Source organism: Pocillopora verrucosa, chromosome 12, assembly GCF_036669915.1.
Source record: "Pocillopora verrucosa isolate sample1 chromosome 12, ASM3666991v2, whole genome shotgun sequence".
NCBI lineage: Eukaryota > Metazoa > Cnidaria > Anthozoa > Scleractinia > Pocilloporidae > Pocillopora > Pocillopora verrucosa.
Genome location: NC_089323.1, coordinates 7602127 through 7619955, shown reverse-complemented (window position 1 = coordinate 7619955; position 17829 = coordinate 7602127). Strand labels below are relative to the sequence as shown.

Sequence of the window (17829 nt, the reverse complement as noted above, 5' to 3'; positions counted from 1 at the left end):
AAAATTTTAACTATGCTGACATTTCCATCGCACAAATGATTTTAAAAATATCAAGTTCGCAGTAGTTCATTGCAATAATGCGTCACCAAAGTTTTCAACTGGTCCGCAAATTGTTGAAAACTATCAAGTCTGAACTAGGTTTACTTAGAAATATCTCTTGTGAATTCATTCCAGAATGTCATAGCAAATATTATCGCTGCTGAATCTCAGCTGCAGGAATGAGTCCATCCATACTGGGTCATGTGTGGCAGTTTGCTTCAAACGTTTTGCATTAGAATGCAGTAGTCTTTTCAATAGAACTTGACCCTACAAAAGAGGAAATATCGTTTCATAGGTTATACTAAGTGCAGGGGCGGAGGAGACTGGGGGATAAAGCTAAGCAATACTATGACCTTTGTTGAAAGGCAGCAAGATATGCTTTAATTCGCGTAGCTTCAGAGGCTTATCCCGATTTTTGTAAATGAATGATTTCTTAGAGTATTGCTACGCTTTCATTATGGCATGACAGTTTAATTAGGGTCTTTACCCGGAGATATGCTTAGATTTCCTTGACATTTTTCCGGCTTGGTAACCATCCTGATGGGCAGGCACTAAGAGAGTTACGTTACTTGCCCAGTAGCATAACACTCGGCCAGGTTCGAACACAAGACTTTTGACACGAAGGGTTAAATGCTAACGAGAAAAAAAAAACAGCTATTCTCCCTTCAGCTATTCAAATTCAGAGTTGAAACCACGGCACACTTAATTTGTTTCAGTTTGTTACCTCTTTTGTGACCTGCACCATGGGACTTTCCTTTCTGCCCGCCATCACTTGTTGTAAAAGCTCTTTGTATTTTAAAGTAGTAGCTGTAGTAGCAGTTCCGTTGCCCTCTAAGGGAAAGGGTATCTCTCTATGGTCACAGAAGAGAACTTTCGCCAGTGGGACCTGTTGGTGACAGTAAATGTTTTGCACGACAATGGTGAAGTTTGGCGGACAATCTTCTCCTGCATCACGTGGCTCGTGAATTGTGAAACAATTATTTTCCTACAGATTGAGACCAAAGCAAAGACTTGAAATCACGTTTGATAGGTGTACAAGAGGAAATAATGGGGGCATTATTTTCTCTGGTAGTGTATTGTCGGCCTTCACACGCACATATCCGACTATTGTCCAATAAGTCATTAGTTTAGGTCAGGGTATTATGGACAACATGGCTTTTCCTATTTGCATTCACAGAGCTTCGGGAGGAGTGATTGCTGGTTAACAGTGGTATTCAAAAACCACGAAAATTAGGAAAATGTTCTTATTTAATTTATGAGCAATAGGAAAAAAAAAAGTAATTTGTGATATATACGAATTTTGGGAGAATAAATGTGTTGTGTGTACTCATGCAAAAACCTGGGTAAGTTCAGGTTTTAGATCCCTGGTTCCCTAGACCAGACTTCGAGCGATTAACTCAGTTGCACACTTTTGAGCTATCATTGTTACTGGATCTTTACTAAGCATTAATTGTAATAGATTCCACGGAGCTTTCATCTCAGCAGAAAGCTTAACAAAACTGTCCTGTTTATTTCAGTTTTGAAACCCTCCAGTTATATGCGCAGGGCAGTTTTGTAACATTAATGAGAACTTCTCAACATAACAAAAAGGTTAAAAAAAACGTTTATGTAAGAAAATGGGCAAGAAAACGGGGAAGCGAAAGGGAATTCGTATTATTCATTACCTGGGGAGATTCAACAAACGACCTGACCACACATTGCAAAGCATTTTGCAAATTTTCAAAGGGTTTTCTGTCTTGTGGAGCCGCTCTGTCCTCATCCATAGGATAAAAATCCATTAAGATACTGCAACAAAAAAGAAAAAAAAAAGATGTAAACGGCTGAATATGACCGGCAAAAAACTTCCTTTTCGTTCCTCACCTTTAAACGGACATTCTGGCCTCTAAGCAAAAATATTTGTTCACTATGATATTTTAAAATCATAGTTTGTTTGGAGATGATAAGAGGTCCCCTAAAATCCTTGCGATGAAACAAATCATTGCAGAAAGAGAGGCCTGCAACATTCACGCAGCAAGGATGTTTAGATATTTAGGACGAAATTTGATGGAGAAGATGATTTGAAAAGAGGTCTTTGATAGGTAGGGCGTCTGTAGTGGGCATTCAAGTTACTCCAACAAAGGTTTTTGTTATCTCTTTTGAATAGTTTTCCTTCCTGACGTAAATTTGAAAGAAATATATCGTTAACAAGACTGTGGGTAATAGAACTGAAAGAGTAATTGCAGCTGTTAAGTATACGGATACATATATAGTTGCTAGCCATACTTGAGATCTTCTCTTGAAGTCCATATTGGAAGATTTGAAAAGTCCAGGTACGGAATTCGCTTGATACAAACTGGTCCATACACACCCAGGTCACTCTTAGGAAAATGGCATCTAAGCCTCTTTTTATCCTTTAATAGCTGAACTTTAGATGTCCTCCCGTCCACGGGTGCAGCAAAATGAAGTCGTAGGGGTTTCCTTAAAGTTAAGGAAAATATGATCGTTTAAGTCTTACCGTAGGGGGCGGGGGATTTTTGGGAGATCACATAGTTCTCAGTGGGAACTGAGGGGGGAATCAGTTATCGCCAACAGAATATAAAGAGGGGGAGGGGGGACTCTAGAAAATTGACTGCCATTAGTCCATGTTACAGTTGTGTGCTTGGTTACCAAGCCTTTGAACAAGAATGAGGCTAAGGGTGACCTTGTTATGATACAAACCTTGCTGCTTTTAAAATGCAAATTACTTTGTTATCATGCTAACTAGATACTGGTTTCAATCGCAACAAGGTCACCTTCAGCCTCACTCCAAATCAAAGACTTGGCAACTAAGTACACAACTGTAAAATGGCCTATTAACTACACATGAAGGGTCCAAAGAATATTACGGAGCCTTATGGGAGTCATGCAAGTTTTATTGTGGCACCACCAAAATCCCTCCACCCACAACTAAAAAAAGGGGTTTCAATAAAAGCCAGCCACCGGCGTTCTTTCTGCCGTCTGTTTAGCGTACGCTATCGTGTTTGTGTTTTGTCATATCGGGTGCAGCGGTCTATTACACCATCGGTCGCCACTTTTCAAAAACATTATTGGAACCCTTGGCTAAACTCTGGCAATGCCCTTTCAGTGTTCCTGACGGACCGACTGACTTTGTACTTGACTGACTAAATGACTGGCTGACTGACTGACTGACTGACCAACTGAACAGAAATGTTGTCCACAACAGGAAACCTTTATCAGATAGCTTTTCGATTTGGGAAGATTGCATTTACCCTTGACAGTCAGTAGAGATTTCCACTGCAGTGGGCAAGTCCGTCGGGTAATATTCTACTTTAGGACCTGTTATGTCCGCTGTTCTGAGAATCAGAATGTCTGCATTGTAGCACATGGCATGTTCTTCCAAAGCCAATAGCTGTGTTTAAAAAGTATAGCGATATCAAAAAGAAAGATTATCACCACAATTAGCTATAGAAGAAATCAAAGGGTAGAGGAGTATGGAATTACAAGATGTTATGGTTACGGCGAACTTCTGGCACAGCCGGCTAACATGTTAGGCATATTTTCGAAAACTCCACCTATCAGTGCCCATAAGCCCACATCGATAACTAACAAATATTCACCGAAGTGGTGATAAATACTCTCCACTTTCACTGACACTGAGGAAAAACCTTTTGAGCCCGCGATGGTCATACGATTTTCAGCGTTTCAATACTACAATGTGAAGAAAATTTCCGGATGTATACAGGAATCGACCAACCAGCCGACCGACCAACCGAAATTTCTCCCCAATAACTGCTAGAAATTGTTCATGTCATGAAATTCGCTCGTTGAAAACATAGTAAATAGATCAGTAAAAGAAATAAATAAAAAGTAGATCTTCCCACCTCAAGCTGGTCTGTTTTTAAAACCTCTCGCGACACCAATGTCACATCAGGTAACCCCAGGCCGAATTGTGTAATGTCATCCACTCGCTCCACGGTTGTCGATAGGAGCTCGTTTTCACTGTCGTCTTCGGTTGCGTGACCATCATTATGAATAATGACAACATCAGAGTTTTTTGTCTCTGGTGAAACTTCATCTTCTAACTGATCAAACGGAGAATCGATATCTGATGGGACGAGACTCGAAGGCGCTTTCTTTTGCCTCTCTTCAGCCACTAAGCAGTCTGTACTCTTGTGCACGTGGTCAGGGTTTTGAATGATAATATCTTGACTGGAGAGGATCTCAAGACGGTAGCAGCTGTCATACTTTTGGAGTCCGTTGCCCACGTGACCACTGACGCAGCTAATTCTGACACAGGACAAGTTCTTTTTCGACCTACGGGATTTGCGCATACGTCTTTTTGCTTGACTTAACTCTACCATTTCGTGATCCGTTTTGCTTGTCATCATGACTGTTTCATTCCTGAAACAGCAAGAAGTTTTCGTGGAGCTTCTTGTTTCAGGTTTCAATTTTACAGCTTGTGAAGTGCAGTTGACAGAAGAACTTATCAAAATAAGAACCGTTTCTTCATGAAGAGCTTTCCAATCCGCTTCAAGCATTAACAAGCTTACAGTTCCCTGGTCAACATCGTAGCGCACATTGTTGTAAAACAAATGCACAGGGCGGTGAAATGTCCTCTGCTCCAACTAGTCCAGAAAAAGAAAATTTTATTAAAATACTAAGTTGTTATTCGAATCAAAACGCATTTCCTTCTCACCTGTGAAAGAGGCCACACTTGAAGAAACCTCGCATCGGTTGGATCCTCAAACAAGACAGCTTGCATGACTGGGGTGTTGCGTGACAGAGAACTGATTGGAAACGTGACACGAACTTCTGCTTTGAGAACCGTGCCTGCGAAAAACCTAAAGCTAAGACCTTGATCCTTTTCAACATATCAAGGAATATAAAGTATAACATTTGAAAACAGTTTTACCTGGGCATACTCCAGCCAAACACTTGAGAACATTCCACGAAAGGCAGCAAAGCTTACTGAAAGTTCGCTTTTTAAAAAGTCTTACGGATGGTAAGCATTCTTCGATAAAGCAAAGAACCTGTTCGGCTGTAACATAGGGAAAAAATAAAAACAGAATAAACGCAGCTGCAAAGGCGAAAAAAAGACAGATAATCTGAGTCGGGAATAGATTTGAAGGTATGACTAACTGCGCACCAATTGAGGGCCTCAGTACTGAATTGCAGACAATAAGTTGCAAAGTTGGTTCTGATCATATGTAAAATTGATGCGGCATACTGCTCGGATCAGAGATATGCAAATAGTTGTCTGTGTGATAATCGATGAGAAAAAGAGGCCAACTCAAGCTCGTAAGTAAGGCAAATAAATTTGTTTTTCATGAATACAGAGCCGCCAACAACTTCAAGTGATTTTCAATCGAAAAAAGGTATAAAGAAGATGTAAGCTGAATAAACCATTTGTTAACAGCCTATCTTAGTTTGAAATATATCGGGGCAAAGGTGTAAACATTTCTCTCAAAGAATGGCTCCTGATTGGAAAACTCTCTTGTTTTGTCCTTTTATAAGTAATCCCAACTTACCTTTCTCCTCGAAAGTTACTGCAAGTAGCAAAAACGCCATGAAAAATGTCATAGGGGAGGAGAGGGTCACGCCACTTAGTTGCAGACAACGTTCATTAGCAGAAGGGAGTCTAAAGCATCTGGCTGCCACTGACTTAAGTGCAGAGAGAACATCTGGGGAACGAACTGAGGAGAAATAACATTGTCTCAGCATCTTTGATTGTATCAAAGTGCATGAGAAGTTAGACCTCTTCATCGACTTTTGGTTGGAATAAGAGAAGGTGAATTAGTGGAGCCCCTGCAACGCTGAAGTAATATTTTAGAGAAAGGAGGAAGTTTGGGTTGAGTGGAATGTATTTCTTTGCATTTTGCAGTAGTCTTTAGATGATTCGGAGTCATCTGAACTAATAATGGAGACGGTTATTCTCGAGAGACCAGCTGAAAGGGATTCCCCTTTAAATTATACCTTAAAGGACTTACGTAGAGTGATCGGCGAACTTTCGCGTTCGGTTTTTACCCAAACCATTCGATCTTCTATTCTTCGACTTTCATTCAGAGTCATTATGTCACTGAAAATAACAAACGATTATTGATAACATGGCTAAGTTAACAATGACCTCTCTAAAAGGCCGAATTTACCGGTCGGTGAAAGTTTCCATCTAACTAAGGTACTTACTGTCCATGGAGAAGGGACTGTGTGCCCTAATGACTTAAGCTGGTGCCAGTTAACAAAATTAAAAGATAGATGGGAAGAAGAAGAAGAAGAAAAAACAAACAAATAGACATATAGAAAACAACTGTGCGCAGGGTGGGGGTCGCGGTGGTCTTATGGTTAGCGTGCTGTACTCCGATCGAGAAGTCTGGGTTCGAGACCTACACGGATCATTGTGTTGCGTTCTTAAGCAAGCTCTTTTCTCACATGGTGTTTCTCTCCAACCAAGAGAGGATACCGGCGGAAGATCAGGGAAGCCCGATGGTGGACAGGCATTCCACCCAGTGGAGAATATTAATACTCCTAGCCACTTCATGTAATGGAAACCAGGATAAACGCCAGCTGGGTGGGCTACTTGCCTCAAGTACAGATTTAACAAAGTACAAGTGAGGAAACATAAAGGCGGACTGGCATAGTGAGCAGGAAAGTGGTAAAGCCAGATTAGGTTATAACATACCTCCTTCCGAGATCTAAGTCCTCCGCAAGTTTGAGCCCGAGAACAGTGGGAAACAAACTCTGTCGTACTCCAAGGCTCGACTCTAAGTATTCCTGAAGACTGGATAGACCGGAAGCTCTCCATAGCATGGTGGATGTAAACAACTGGGACTGATCTGGCCTTCATTTCAAAAAATCTCTCGGTCAGAGAACAAAATTTGAATTTAAATAGGATTAAAAAAAGACTTTGGACCGAAAACATACGCACATTTATCAGATCGAGTTCAGGAACAACTTACTCTTTCAATCTGTCTGTGCAACATACTAGAATGTTCAATAATCCAACATGGTCACTGAGGTTACTTGTGTCGATTATATCGAAGACGGCATCCTTTGGAAGACCATTGCGACACAGGTCCAGGGCGTCTCCCTCCCAAAATGTCACCTAAAAATAACGAGTGTGCAAAGTTCTTTTTTCCTTTCATTTTTATTATACTCTTAACAGAAGAAAACGGAAAGGTGAAACGTCGAAACACAAAGGGCCATTTTTACAGAATGGATTACTTACCATTCTATACTTGAAACAAAATTTAGAATTTCATCATTGATTATCGCTAAGTGCACCAGGCGATGTCGCCTTTTGAGGCGACCGTGTGCAAGGACGTGATGTCAACAAGTCACTTACAACCTCGCTAAGGAATAAACTTCGGTTGTTATTCGTGTTGCCGGGAAGAGAGTAAGTATTTCATTTGTCCTTAGAGTGATAAGGTCATTCATAACCAATCAGATTGATGAGGGTGCAAAGTTCAATAGGGAATTATCAGGAGGTTACAAAATGGATTGTCTGACCGGGACCATAAGTAAACGGAACTAAAACAAACCAAGAGTTCTGCATACATAATGTAAGGAAAGCATTGGTACATGGCAATAACCTTGATATCATTTCATTAATGTGCACCTGTATTGGAAGATGTTTCGTTTTACTTCTAACGAAGCCTTGGAAATGTTTCACCAACTCCTTGAGTTTTTCCTTACAAACTTTTGTTATGCATTTCTTAATTTCGAGCTTATGCCTGTGATGAAAAAAATAAACAAACAACCAAAAAAAAAGATATAGATATATATGTATTTAGACATGATACATTGATTAAAATAATTGAATCAATTTTAAAAGACGCTGTTTATTGTATTGTAGATGAAAGTTATTCATCCATTAATACATCTATTTAACACCTACAACTTAAAACTCGTTTGTACGCTTCGCGTAGCCACGAATTTTAAAACGTAACGAGAGAGTTGTTCGTCTTTTCACGTGTGTAGAGCAAAGAAAAATCTTAGTGCCCTACGAAGTATCGAACCCCTGCCCTTCAGATTTCGTGCTCCGATGCTCTATCGACGAGTTACTGAGTACTCAACAGTGAGCTTGAGGATCAGTTTGTTTATATGTGACAAGCGTCTTACGAACTCAGTGCTAGGATCAGCAATGCGTACGCGTAAATCGGAAAATGAAATAAAAAGTAAACTCCGGCTCAGTTGTCGAGTAAAGAGATCGAGTTCGAACATTGTCATCCCTCTCAAAATTTACCAAAGGAACCACTTACCTATCAATTGGAATAAAACCGGAAAACGGACAGCTCCCATAATGCACTTTCCATTTGTGCTCAAATGGGCGAATAAGAGTTGGGTTTACTTTAGGACTGTTTTGAACTTCCGGTGTAACACCGCTCAAAAAATATGAATAGATTTCTTTATAAACAAAGCCACGCTCATGAAGGCATTTGCGACCAAGCTTGTGTTCATCTGTCGGCGTAAATAGCTGTTTAACTGTTGTGTTTGTCAATGAGGTTACTGCTGTTATAAAATTAAAGTGGTCCTGTTGAGCATTCTGGGTTTCCTGTTGTGCCAAATTTAGCCCTGTCACCATCAATCTTCGCCGTTGAAGCGATACATTATCAATATCCAGTTCTAAGTGAAGCCAGTCTTTCCAAATTCGTAGACACTTTGTAAACAAGGTGACAGACCCAAACTGCGACTTAACGTCATCTTCTTTAGGTGATGAAAGTGTCTGCAGAATCGTTTGCAATCGCTTTAATTCGTTGCTAGAAAGTGAAAGGTTATACCATAAATTCCACAAAAAATCCACATCGAAGTCACAATTTGGGTCGATCGATCGCACAGTCTCTAGGATGATAACATCTCGAGCGATTATTGACGGATCATGATCATTCAAGTTAAAGTGAAGCGAAGCTGGGATTTGTGATTGTAGTCGTTGGTAAAGCTCTGAAACTGTGAACAGGAGGTTTCGAATGTCTCCTGTACCAAGCAATAAAAAATCAAGACTTTCATCACTCTTGGACGTTCTGAAGTACTCTGCTAAATTTATCCCTGGCGTGTTTCCAAAAGCGTAAGTGTAATGACCGGTTGGAAACAAAACTTGCGCCTTAGGATTTGACAGACTCAGCTTCAGAACTCCATGTTTGTCGTACTGCAATTGCATCATAGAAGAAGAAGATCAATTCTTCACGAATAGGTTGATAGCCATTGCGATTTCCATGAGCTGCCTGTTTAAACAAGTTAAAGTCATTTGCATTCATTGTCAACTTTAAACACACATCAGACTTGTCAGTCTGTCAAATACGCCAAAACAGACTTATCACGGCAGAGCAATATTCCGTTCTAAGTCATGTGTCCTCGGCGATTAAAACTCAGAGACAATATAAAACCACTTTAAACTCTTATGCTAGCTTTTAAACTGGTAAATCAAAATCAATTCAAGAGGAAAATAATTATTGTCCTAAAATAATGCCTAAGGAACATCAATTTATTTTGCAACACTGTTCAGCCGGGGCAAGAATACTTCCAAGCCATATGAACGAAATCACATCAATGTTATCATTTCATAAACTCAATATATTTGGTTCATCTGGCGTAATTGCAACTCTGAATCGGCGGTCGAAATTGAAAATTCTGTCCTATAAGATTCAAAACAAATTCTATCACCGAAACGATATTATCGGCCGCTGAAACCCTAACGGAAGAAATGGCAAACATTACAGCTCTACGTCAAAATGATCAGTCAAACGCGAAGGAAAATTTACATGAACTCGAGGGCTTTTTGTCAAGATTATCTTCGTGTCAGTTGAGAACAAAGATTCTCCAACCCTTTTAAAGTAGAATTTAGGATAATTTGAGCAGCAAATAGAAGTTTTTAAGTCCAGACTTAAGTTCAAAGAGGTAAAACACTTATCAAAACAAACTATGGGATATTGCCATGAATATCACGCTTATATGTTTCAACGAAGGCCAAGTCAGTTAATTTTTCATTGTTCAGAAGATCAGTTTAAACAAATTTAGCAAAACGTTGTCGCTTTGTTCAGTTTCAAGAAATAATAGAAAAACGTTACAAAGTAAGGATTACCTAAAATGCTGCTATTACCCTATGCTTCCGCCAGCATCCACTTCCGATGTCAAATGAGCGACGAGGCTTTTTTAACAAAAAAATATTTGCATACATTTGCATTTAAAAAACAAACTAACTCCCACGTCTACTTAACGATAAAGCTTCAATTCCAAACTAACATCAAGAATTTATTTTAATCTAACTATCTTTATGAAAAATTACAGATTTTAGGCGGAATATTGAAAGCATTACGGCAGAAATTTTTCAGGGTGACATAAATCTATCGATTCAAAATCCGCGGATAAATCTTTTTGTTCCTAACAGGTTGTTTGCACTTAAACAGCGATTCTATCGCAATAAAATTAGCATATGCCTCTTATAGAAGTTATGGCGTCAAACATTAATAATAATTTCTCGAAACTATTTAAAGAGCTTTTAAACGATTTTTTAAAATCAGTTTATACTTATCATACATCGCGTTTCTTTTTTTCCTGACCGTTTCTAAGGCAACAGTTATTAAAGTAGTCTCTCGCGCTCTTCACCACCGAAATGGTTACTTAGCAACTGCATTACTTTTCATTTCTATGGCGCTTTTACTCTGAGTAAGTTTTAATTTCCTCGGCACTTGCCAAAGGCTGAAAAGTTGAGCGACAGATACATTTCAATGAAAACTGCTCAATTAATACTGAAATAGAGAAGCCTTGACTGTGCTCTGTTCTGTTGTAAAGCACATTTTAAACGGTGTATTCATTATCTCATATATGATTGGATTTACAACACTGCTGGAGAACATCAAATACATTGTTACCCTAGGCACCTCATGTGGAATATACCCTCCAGCAGTGATTATAAAAGCGCTTGTGGTTGGGGGACCACACGTAACTAAAAAGAAACAAACCATCATGAAACAACTCTTCGAGACGTGGTTGTCAGTACAATGGAACCTTGGTGCGCCACACCATCTCGCATACGTACATACATACGCACGCGTACATTGGCGTTGACTTTACTAATACATGCTTTCTTTCACCTTTTGATAAATTTTCCAATAGTAGTGAAGTGCCGCACAAGTCATAACTTTGAGGATCCCTGTAATCAATATGACGAAATAAGTGTCCTTCCCAGTAGTTGACATTACAAACAAAGGCGTTTGAGTCGAAGTTCTTTTTTCCCCATCCGTACAATAGATTTTTTTCGTGGAACTGAGCCATTACCTAGGAAAGCTCCCCAGTTGTTCGCCCTTACACCGCTTAGTAAACCCTTACAAGTACAATACCAGGAGTAATAGCTATCATGGACTTTCTCCATATTGTTCCCGTAAGGAATCTTTGATAAACATTATACGAAGTCGACGCTTCCAGAGAATGCTCAAACATCGCACAATACCCTCGACTTTTTAGTTCACTGAATCCGGAACACTCTTCCCATCAAATTTTACTGGCTTTTCGTTAACGGAAACCGTAATCGTCTATCAAATTCAGCGAAGGGAATGATCGCTAAGATTTCCGTTTGAAGGTCGACTTTAGCACGGATTTAATGTATTCGAAACTAAAGCCATTTGTGATTTATTTCAACTTCGTATTGCCACATAATCATCTATTAGTTGTTCGCGACTCTGTCGAGCAGATTTGAAAATTAAAAAAACAGCGAAAGGAACAAGAGAACTTTTGTATTTACTGTAAAATAAATCTGTATTATTCTTCTGCGCAAACAGCTTAAAGCCGGCAAACGAAAAAACCTCGATGTTTACCGTTTGCTGTTCGCCTGAGCCACCTTCGTCCCTATATTGTTCTCTCAGGATAGTGGTTACATCGATATCTCCTTTGTTGCCTCCGATTTAGGTAAATCGCTTTAAATAAACGACTCACGGCATCATTTCCTCTCTGTCAGTAGACTAGTTGTCTGTTTGAGGTGACAAAGGTTTAAAGAGTTTTTACTGAAAATTTATTAATTTAAATGACCAGTGGTAATTAAACCTTGTTGATTATTCCATTAAGCGATCAGGGTATGTTCCTTCGCTTTGGCTGATTGTTTTGATAACTTTGGTTCTAGTTAGACGACACTCCACTGCAAAGTGCCTATACTCATCTATTTTTGCCAATGGATATATTTTCCCTTTATCAAATAAACAGTTGATAACAAGACGAAGAAAACTCTATTTTAATCGTTCAAACTCACTTAAATTGATTCATTGTTTTCTGAGCGACATTGTTTCGAAGGTTAATATAACTCCATCGTTGTCAACATAATTTTGTTTAAGGCCATCTTTTTTTTAAAGAATATCGGTTAAAATTTGTCAACTTCTCCGCCAATCGACGAAATTTCAAACGCTTTACGTCTATCGGTTAACCCTATTGAGACTCTAAATTTTCTATACCGTCCAGATCAAAATAAATCACCTTTATTGTGACTCAAATATCCAAAATGTTCTGAGTCGTTTTCATTCTATCATGCCTATTATTGCTTTACGTCAAAGTTTTTTCCAATTAAAAAAAACAGCTAATGCACTGAAAAAGGTGCGCGATTCTCCAAGTTTTTGATATAAAGTGATTGGGACGGAGTTATAATAAAAATCAGAGAGGAACATAGACTTTAATAAGGTGGCTGTAACGAAGGGCAGAAGCTGAAACGACGTTGGTTCCTTCGGCGGCTTTTACTGTTTGCATAATAGAGGGTAAAGATTTTCCTTTAATGAAAAAACGAGAGTTGTTTTTTTTTTTGCTTTTTTTTTTTGGACAACTACATTTACTCCTCATGCAAAAGAATAACTGATAAAGAAATAAGGGGGAAATGAGTTTAAAGATAATTAGTGATAATGGCTCTCTTTAATTCAATAAAATTGTATTTAAGTCGGCTGTAAAACGAAAATCTTAACAATCATTCCCTTTTGCTGAAGGAGCTTGATGTTTTGAGCATCCTTGAAAATAAAGCCATCGGCAGGTAAAAAGATCTTAACCAGGTTTTTGAGAGATTCAGGGAATTAAAATCGTGAGTATTATTTGAGCGTTCTCTGAAGCAATAACCTTGTACTATGTTTATTGAAAGAGGGCTATGGAGAAAATTCTTTAAATTTGTTCTTCCACGAACACTGCCTTGAGGGATCTTTTACCTCCCCAGAGGACACGGCAGTTGAGAAGTAGGTCGCATAATTATATTCTACCTAAGGTCCAGACAAGTCGTTTTAAATCAGTGTTTATCGGTAGATGTCTTTTTAATTGCAGTTAATCATTATTTCGTCATGTAAATTGTTGCACGTCTGTTTGCGCAATGAATTCTTAATAAAGACCTTTATTATTATTATATTATTATTATTAATCTTGAAATTGTAGAGGTCCATCGAGGAAGGTGAAGCCGTTGCACTGAGAGCTCTGCCGAGTGTTGGCTCAGTTTCAACATCAATTTTTTTTTACTTTCCTCTGTGATTAATCCCGTAAATTTGCACCTCCCTCTCGACCAATCAGAGACAAAGGAAAAGTCAGTCAGGAAGTGCTCACTCGCTTTTTTTTCTGCGCTTCAGAGAGTTTGGTTAATTTTATTTTGAGTACTCACCAGTTGGTCGATAGGTAAGTGTTTATTAAAGTCACATTGCAGCCCATAGGCTGAATTACGCAATTGTTTACTTACTAAGACTTAAAAAAGTTACGATAATGACTAAAGTATAATATAGGTACTAAATATGTTTCATAGAGATCTAGTAACCATTATAATAAGACCTTAATACACTTCTTATGGCTATGATATATAATTTGGAAAATAACCCTACAATGGTCGTTACAAGTTCCACTAATGAAAATTTACCCAGAAAATTCGATTTGCTCTGCGGCCATTGCAAGTATAAAAGAGTTCTTTGGCCTATTGGTGAGGACATGTGGCATATTATAAAGGCGATGTTTTCTTATATTATACCCTTGGATTCTTATGTAAGGGCGGAAGTAAGCGGTTCAGCGTATGGTCTTTATTAGATGCGATGCTATGAAAAAGCTTATCACATAATGAATCAATATGGTGCACCATTGGTGTTATGCCAAGGATTTCGCATTCATTATTGTAGCTCGTGCTGGGTAAAACGATTGAGATCGCCCTTCTCTCAATACGAACAAGCGCGTTGATGGGATATTGCGGCAAGGCGTTATAAAATACCTGAAGGGCATAATCGACCACGGACCTTATGCACGTACTGTAGTAAAGAATTAGATCTGTTGGCAAAAATTTCGTGCGTTTGAGCTGTACTAGGAAATAAAATCGCTTAATAGCTTTCCAAGCTGCATTTTCAACGTGTGCATTCCAATTTAGGTCAGCGTTTGTAGTAAGTCCCAGCAACTTGGCGGTACTTACAACCTCTACTTCTTTTCTGTCGATAACAACTGCATCCAGTTCAACTGGATTCCGAGAAAATGAGATTTGGAGCTCCTTGCATTTTTCAGGGTTGAGTTGTTCTCTATTTATACGGGACTACTCAATAACCTGGTTAACTATACTCTGTGCATTACTGGTATTCCCTTTCGGAACAACGTCGGATGCTGTAGTGTCATCAACAAATTTCCATAAATGTGATGTGTTTACATCCAAATCATTTATCATCAATACAAAAAACTTTGTTTGAGGTGAAAAAAAATATTGGCAATTAAAAATATCGTATTTTTCACTTGTGTTGATATAGCCAATCAGCTGGTTACACGTCACTCGCCTTTGGCGCCCCTCGGTCAGGTTGATGAATGAACGGCAAAACCTTCATGACTCTCAATACCAGTTATTTGTCGCAGCTTTCTCGAAATATGGCAGCTAAAACACTAAAAAATCCCTATCAACACGAAAGAAGTAGAAGTTGTAAGTACCGCCAAGTTGCTGGGACTTACTATGACACTAACCTAACTTGGAATGTACACATTGAAAATGTAGCTTGGAAAGCTAATAAGCGATCTCAATTATCCGGAACTTGAAGGATACGGTAGACCTTTGCGGGCCAACATTTTTTTTCACCTCAAACAAAGTTCATTTTTTTAATTACAGTTTCCGCAAAACGTTATAATAAAATATTGAAATGCAGTTGAGTTATTAGCAAAAACGTTTTTTCCGAATTTAATTCTTTGAGCCGCAAAAGTGTCAAAAGCCAGTAACGATGTGTCAACCCAAATAGCTTTTGTGTTGTTTTTCGCGACAGAACATCCGGGATAACATCAGTCGCAGAAATAGTTTTGTATTTCAGTTACACGTGTTCATCATAGTAGTTTGCGAAATAATAGGTAATGATAAAAACGGAGACATGCCTTGGGTTTTAGCAGATGGGGAGTTTCTTTAGTGGGAAAATTAAATCGATTCATTTAAAATTCGATACACTATCGTCAACATTATCAGATATTTTCGGCAATATTGCCAAGTCTTGGTCTGGTACCTGAATGGATCATTTTAAACCACTATCTGAATGTAAAGTGCGCTTTGTATTAGATCCTTTTATGCCGCTGCACCATGTTTGTGAAATAGTTCCTTTTAGAATTGCGTGCTATCCCATAGTCATTAACAACTTTTAAACCCAATCTTAAGAACTCCCTTTTTGATCAGGTTTTCTTTAACCGTTTTAGAACAGAATTTTTATTGGTCAGAGCGAGTTCATTATATGCACGCGCCTTACGTCACACAAGTGCACTGTTGAGATATAAAGCACGCAGCCTACGTCATCTTATAGAATTCCTGCGTGCTTATAGAACTCAACAATGCACTCGGCGCGTTTTTCATTTCTTTAGTGAGTATCATTTAAATTTTACATGGTATACTTAGATTGAAGTAGAAGAATCATTGTAAAGCGCTAATGATCATTTCTTTACCTTAAAAGACACCGTAATCGTGTATGTCAGTACTTTAGCGAAGGGAATGATTGCTAAGATTTAACTTTGAAAGTCGATTTTAGTACGACTTTAGTGAATTCAAAACTCATTAACACAAGAGAGCCATTATTAGTGATTTATTTCAAGTTCGTATTGTCTCATAATCATCTACGACTTACATTCGCTACTCTGACGAGCAGATTTGAAAATTAAAAAAAAAGTAAAAAGCGGAAGGAACAAAAGAACTTTGGTTTCTACAATAAAATAAATCTGTATTGTTCTTCTGTGCAAACAGCTGAAAGTCAGCAAAGGCAAAAACCTCGATGTTTATCGTTTGCTGTTCGCCTGAGCCACCTTCGCCTCTATATTGTTCTCTCAAGATAGTGGTTACATCGATATCTCCTTTGTTGCCCTCGAATCAAATAAATCACTTTGGATAAAAGACTTACAGAATCATTTCCTCTCTGTTAGTAGACTGGCTGTCTGTTTAAGGTGGCAAAGGTTTAAAGAGTTTTTACCGAAAATTTATTACTCTAAATGACCGGTGGTAATTAAACCTCTTTGATTATTTCATTAAGCGATTAAGGTATGTTCCTTCGATTTGGTTGATCGTTTTGATAAATTTGGTTTTAGTCTGGCGACACCCAACTTCGTCTTCTCCTTACCAATATATATTTTCCCTTTAAATTATTCCCTTTATTGATAGCAGACGAAGAAAACTCTATCATTATCGTTCATCTAAGCTTACTTAAATTAATTTACTCTGTTTCGAGGGTCTCAATGAGGTGCTATGGCTTTCACGGCTAACGGTTGAAATTTTTGCCATTTTAGGGCGTGGATAATGTAATTGCATAGTTGTCACTGTTTTTTCTTCTTATTTGAAAGTGAAATTTTTTTCGACCGTGAGTTAAAATGTCTAAATTTTTGCTCCAATCGGCTAAATTTAGGCCGTTTTACGGCTATTGGTTAACCCTAATGAGACTCTCTATTTCCTATGCTCTCCAGATAAAAATGACTCAAATGTCCAAAATGTTTTGAGTCATTTTACTTTTATTATGTCTATTGTTCAAAGTCAAAGCTCTTTCCAGTCAAACGGACAGCTGATGCACTGACAAGCAAGCTTTTGTTAGAAAGTGATTTATATGATTGGGACAACAAAGGAGCTCTAATCGTGATTAGAGAGGAACAAAGACTTCAGTTAGGTGGCTGTAACAAACGGCAAAAGCTGAAATGACGTCGTTCCTTCTGCTGGCTTTCAACTGTTTTAACAGTAGAGGGTAAAGATTTTCCTTTACTGGAAAAACGAAATTCGATTTTTTATTTTTGCCTTTCCTTTCTCCTACCACTAAAGTTACTCCTCATACAAAAGAATCACTAATAGATTATAAGGAAAGTGAATATAAAGATAATTAGTCGTAATGGCTCTCTTGAATTCAATAAAACCGCATATAAGTCGGCCGCAAAGCGAAAATCTTAGCAATCATTCCCTTGACATTCAATAGCTTGATATTTTCAGCATCCTTGTAAATAAACCCAGCGGCAGGTAAAAAGATCTTATCCAGATCTTACCCTGAGTTTGAGAGATTCAGCAAATTGAAAATCGTGAGTATCATATAACATTTGGCGTTCTCTGAGGCAATAAGTTGCATTATGTTTATTGAAGATACCTGAAGGATGACTATGTTGATTATCGTTTACGTTAATCCTAAAATTGTACAGGTCCATTGAGGAAAGTGAAGGCTATGCACTGCGAGCTCTGCTGAGTGTTGGCTCAGTTTCAACAAAAAAAATGAAAAAAGGTTATTGTAGAGTTTAATTTGCCTAAAGCAGAAGGTTGTACACAGATAGATCCATGTAATAGCTTTTTCTTCCCGAAATTGAGATTGTTGTTTATTTATCTTTTCATATTTACTACAGCTTGGATTACAGATAAGG

The 17829-nt window shown here is 38.3% G+C and overlaps 1 protein-coding gene across 1 annotated transcript; it reads right to left on the bottom strand.

Moving 5' to 3' along the window:
• Positions 1 to 165: 165 nt before the first annotated feature.
• Positions 166 to 10156, bottom strand: LOC131777812 (uncharacterized). Its single transcript, XM_059094154.2, has 15 exons — positions 10091 to 10156; positions 8274 to 9233; positions 7631 to 7745; positions 6972 to 7117; positions 6695 to 6853; positions 6006 to 6094; positions 5547 to 5711; positions 4931 to 5056; positions 4715 to 4848; positions 3900 to 4643; positions 3288 to 3427; positions 2302 to 2496; positions 1704 to 1824; positions 764 to 1024; positions 166 to 306 (listed from the first exon to the last, which is right to left on the bottom strand). Exons 2-15 carry the CDS (start codon positions 9170 to 9172, stop codon positions 166 to 168), a joined length of 3435 nt encoding a protein of 1144 aa, XP_058950137.2. The 5' UTR covers positions 9173 to 9233; positions 10091 to 10156.
• Positions 10157 to 17829: the final 7673 nt, after the last annotated feature.

Coding starts and splice junctions, on each gene's coding strand:
- LOC131777812 (XM_059094154.2), bottom strand. CDS start 9,172: ATGATGCAATTGCAGTACGACAAACATGGAGTTCTGAAGCTGAGTCTG. Junction 4,849..4,930: donor TTTGGCTGGAGTATGCCCAG/GTAAAACTGTTT, acceptor GGTTTTTCGCAG/GCACGGTTCTCAAAGCAGAA. Junction 2,497..3,287: donor ATCTCTACTGACTGTCAAGG/GTAAATGCAATC, acceptor CTTAACTTTAAG/GAAACCCCTACGACTTCATT.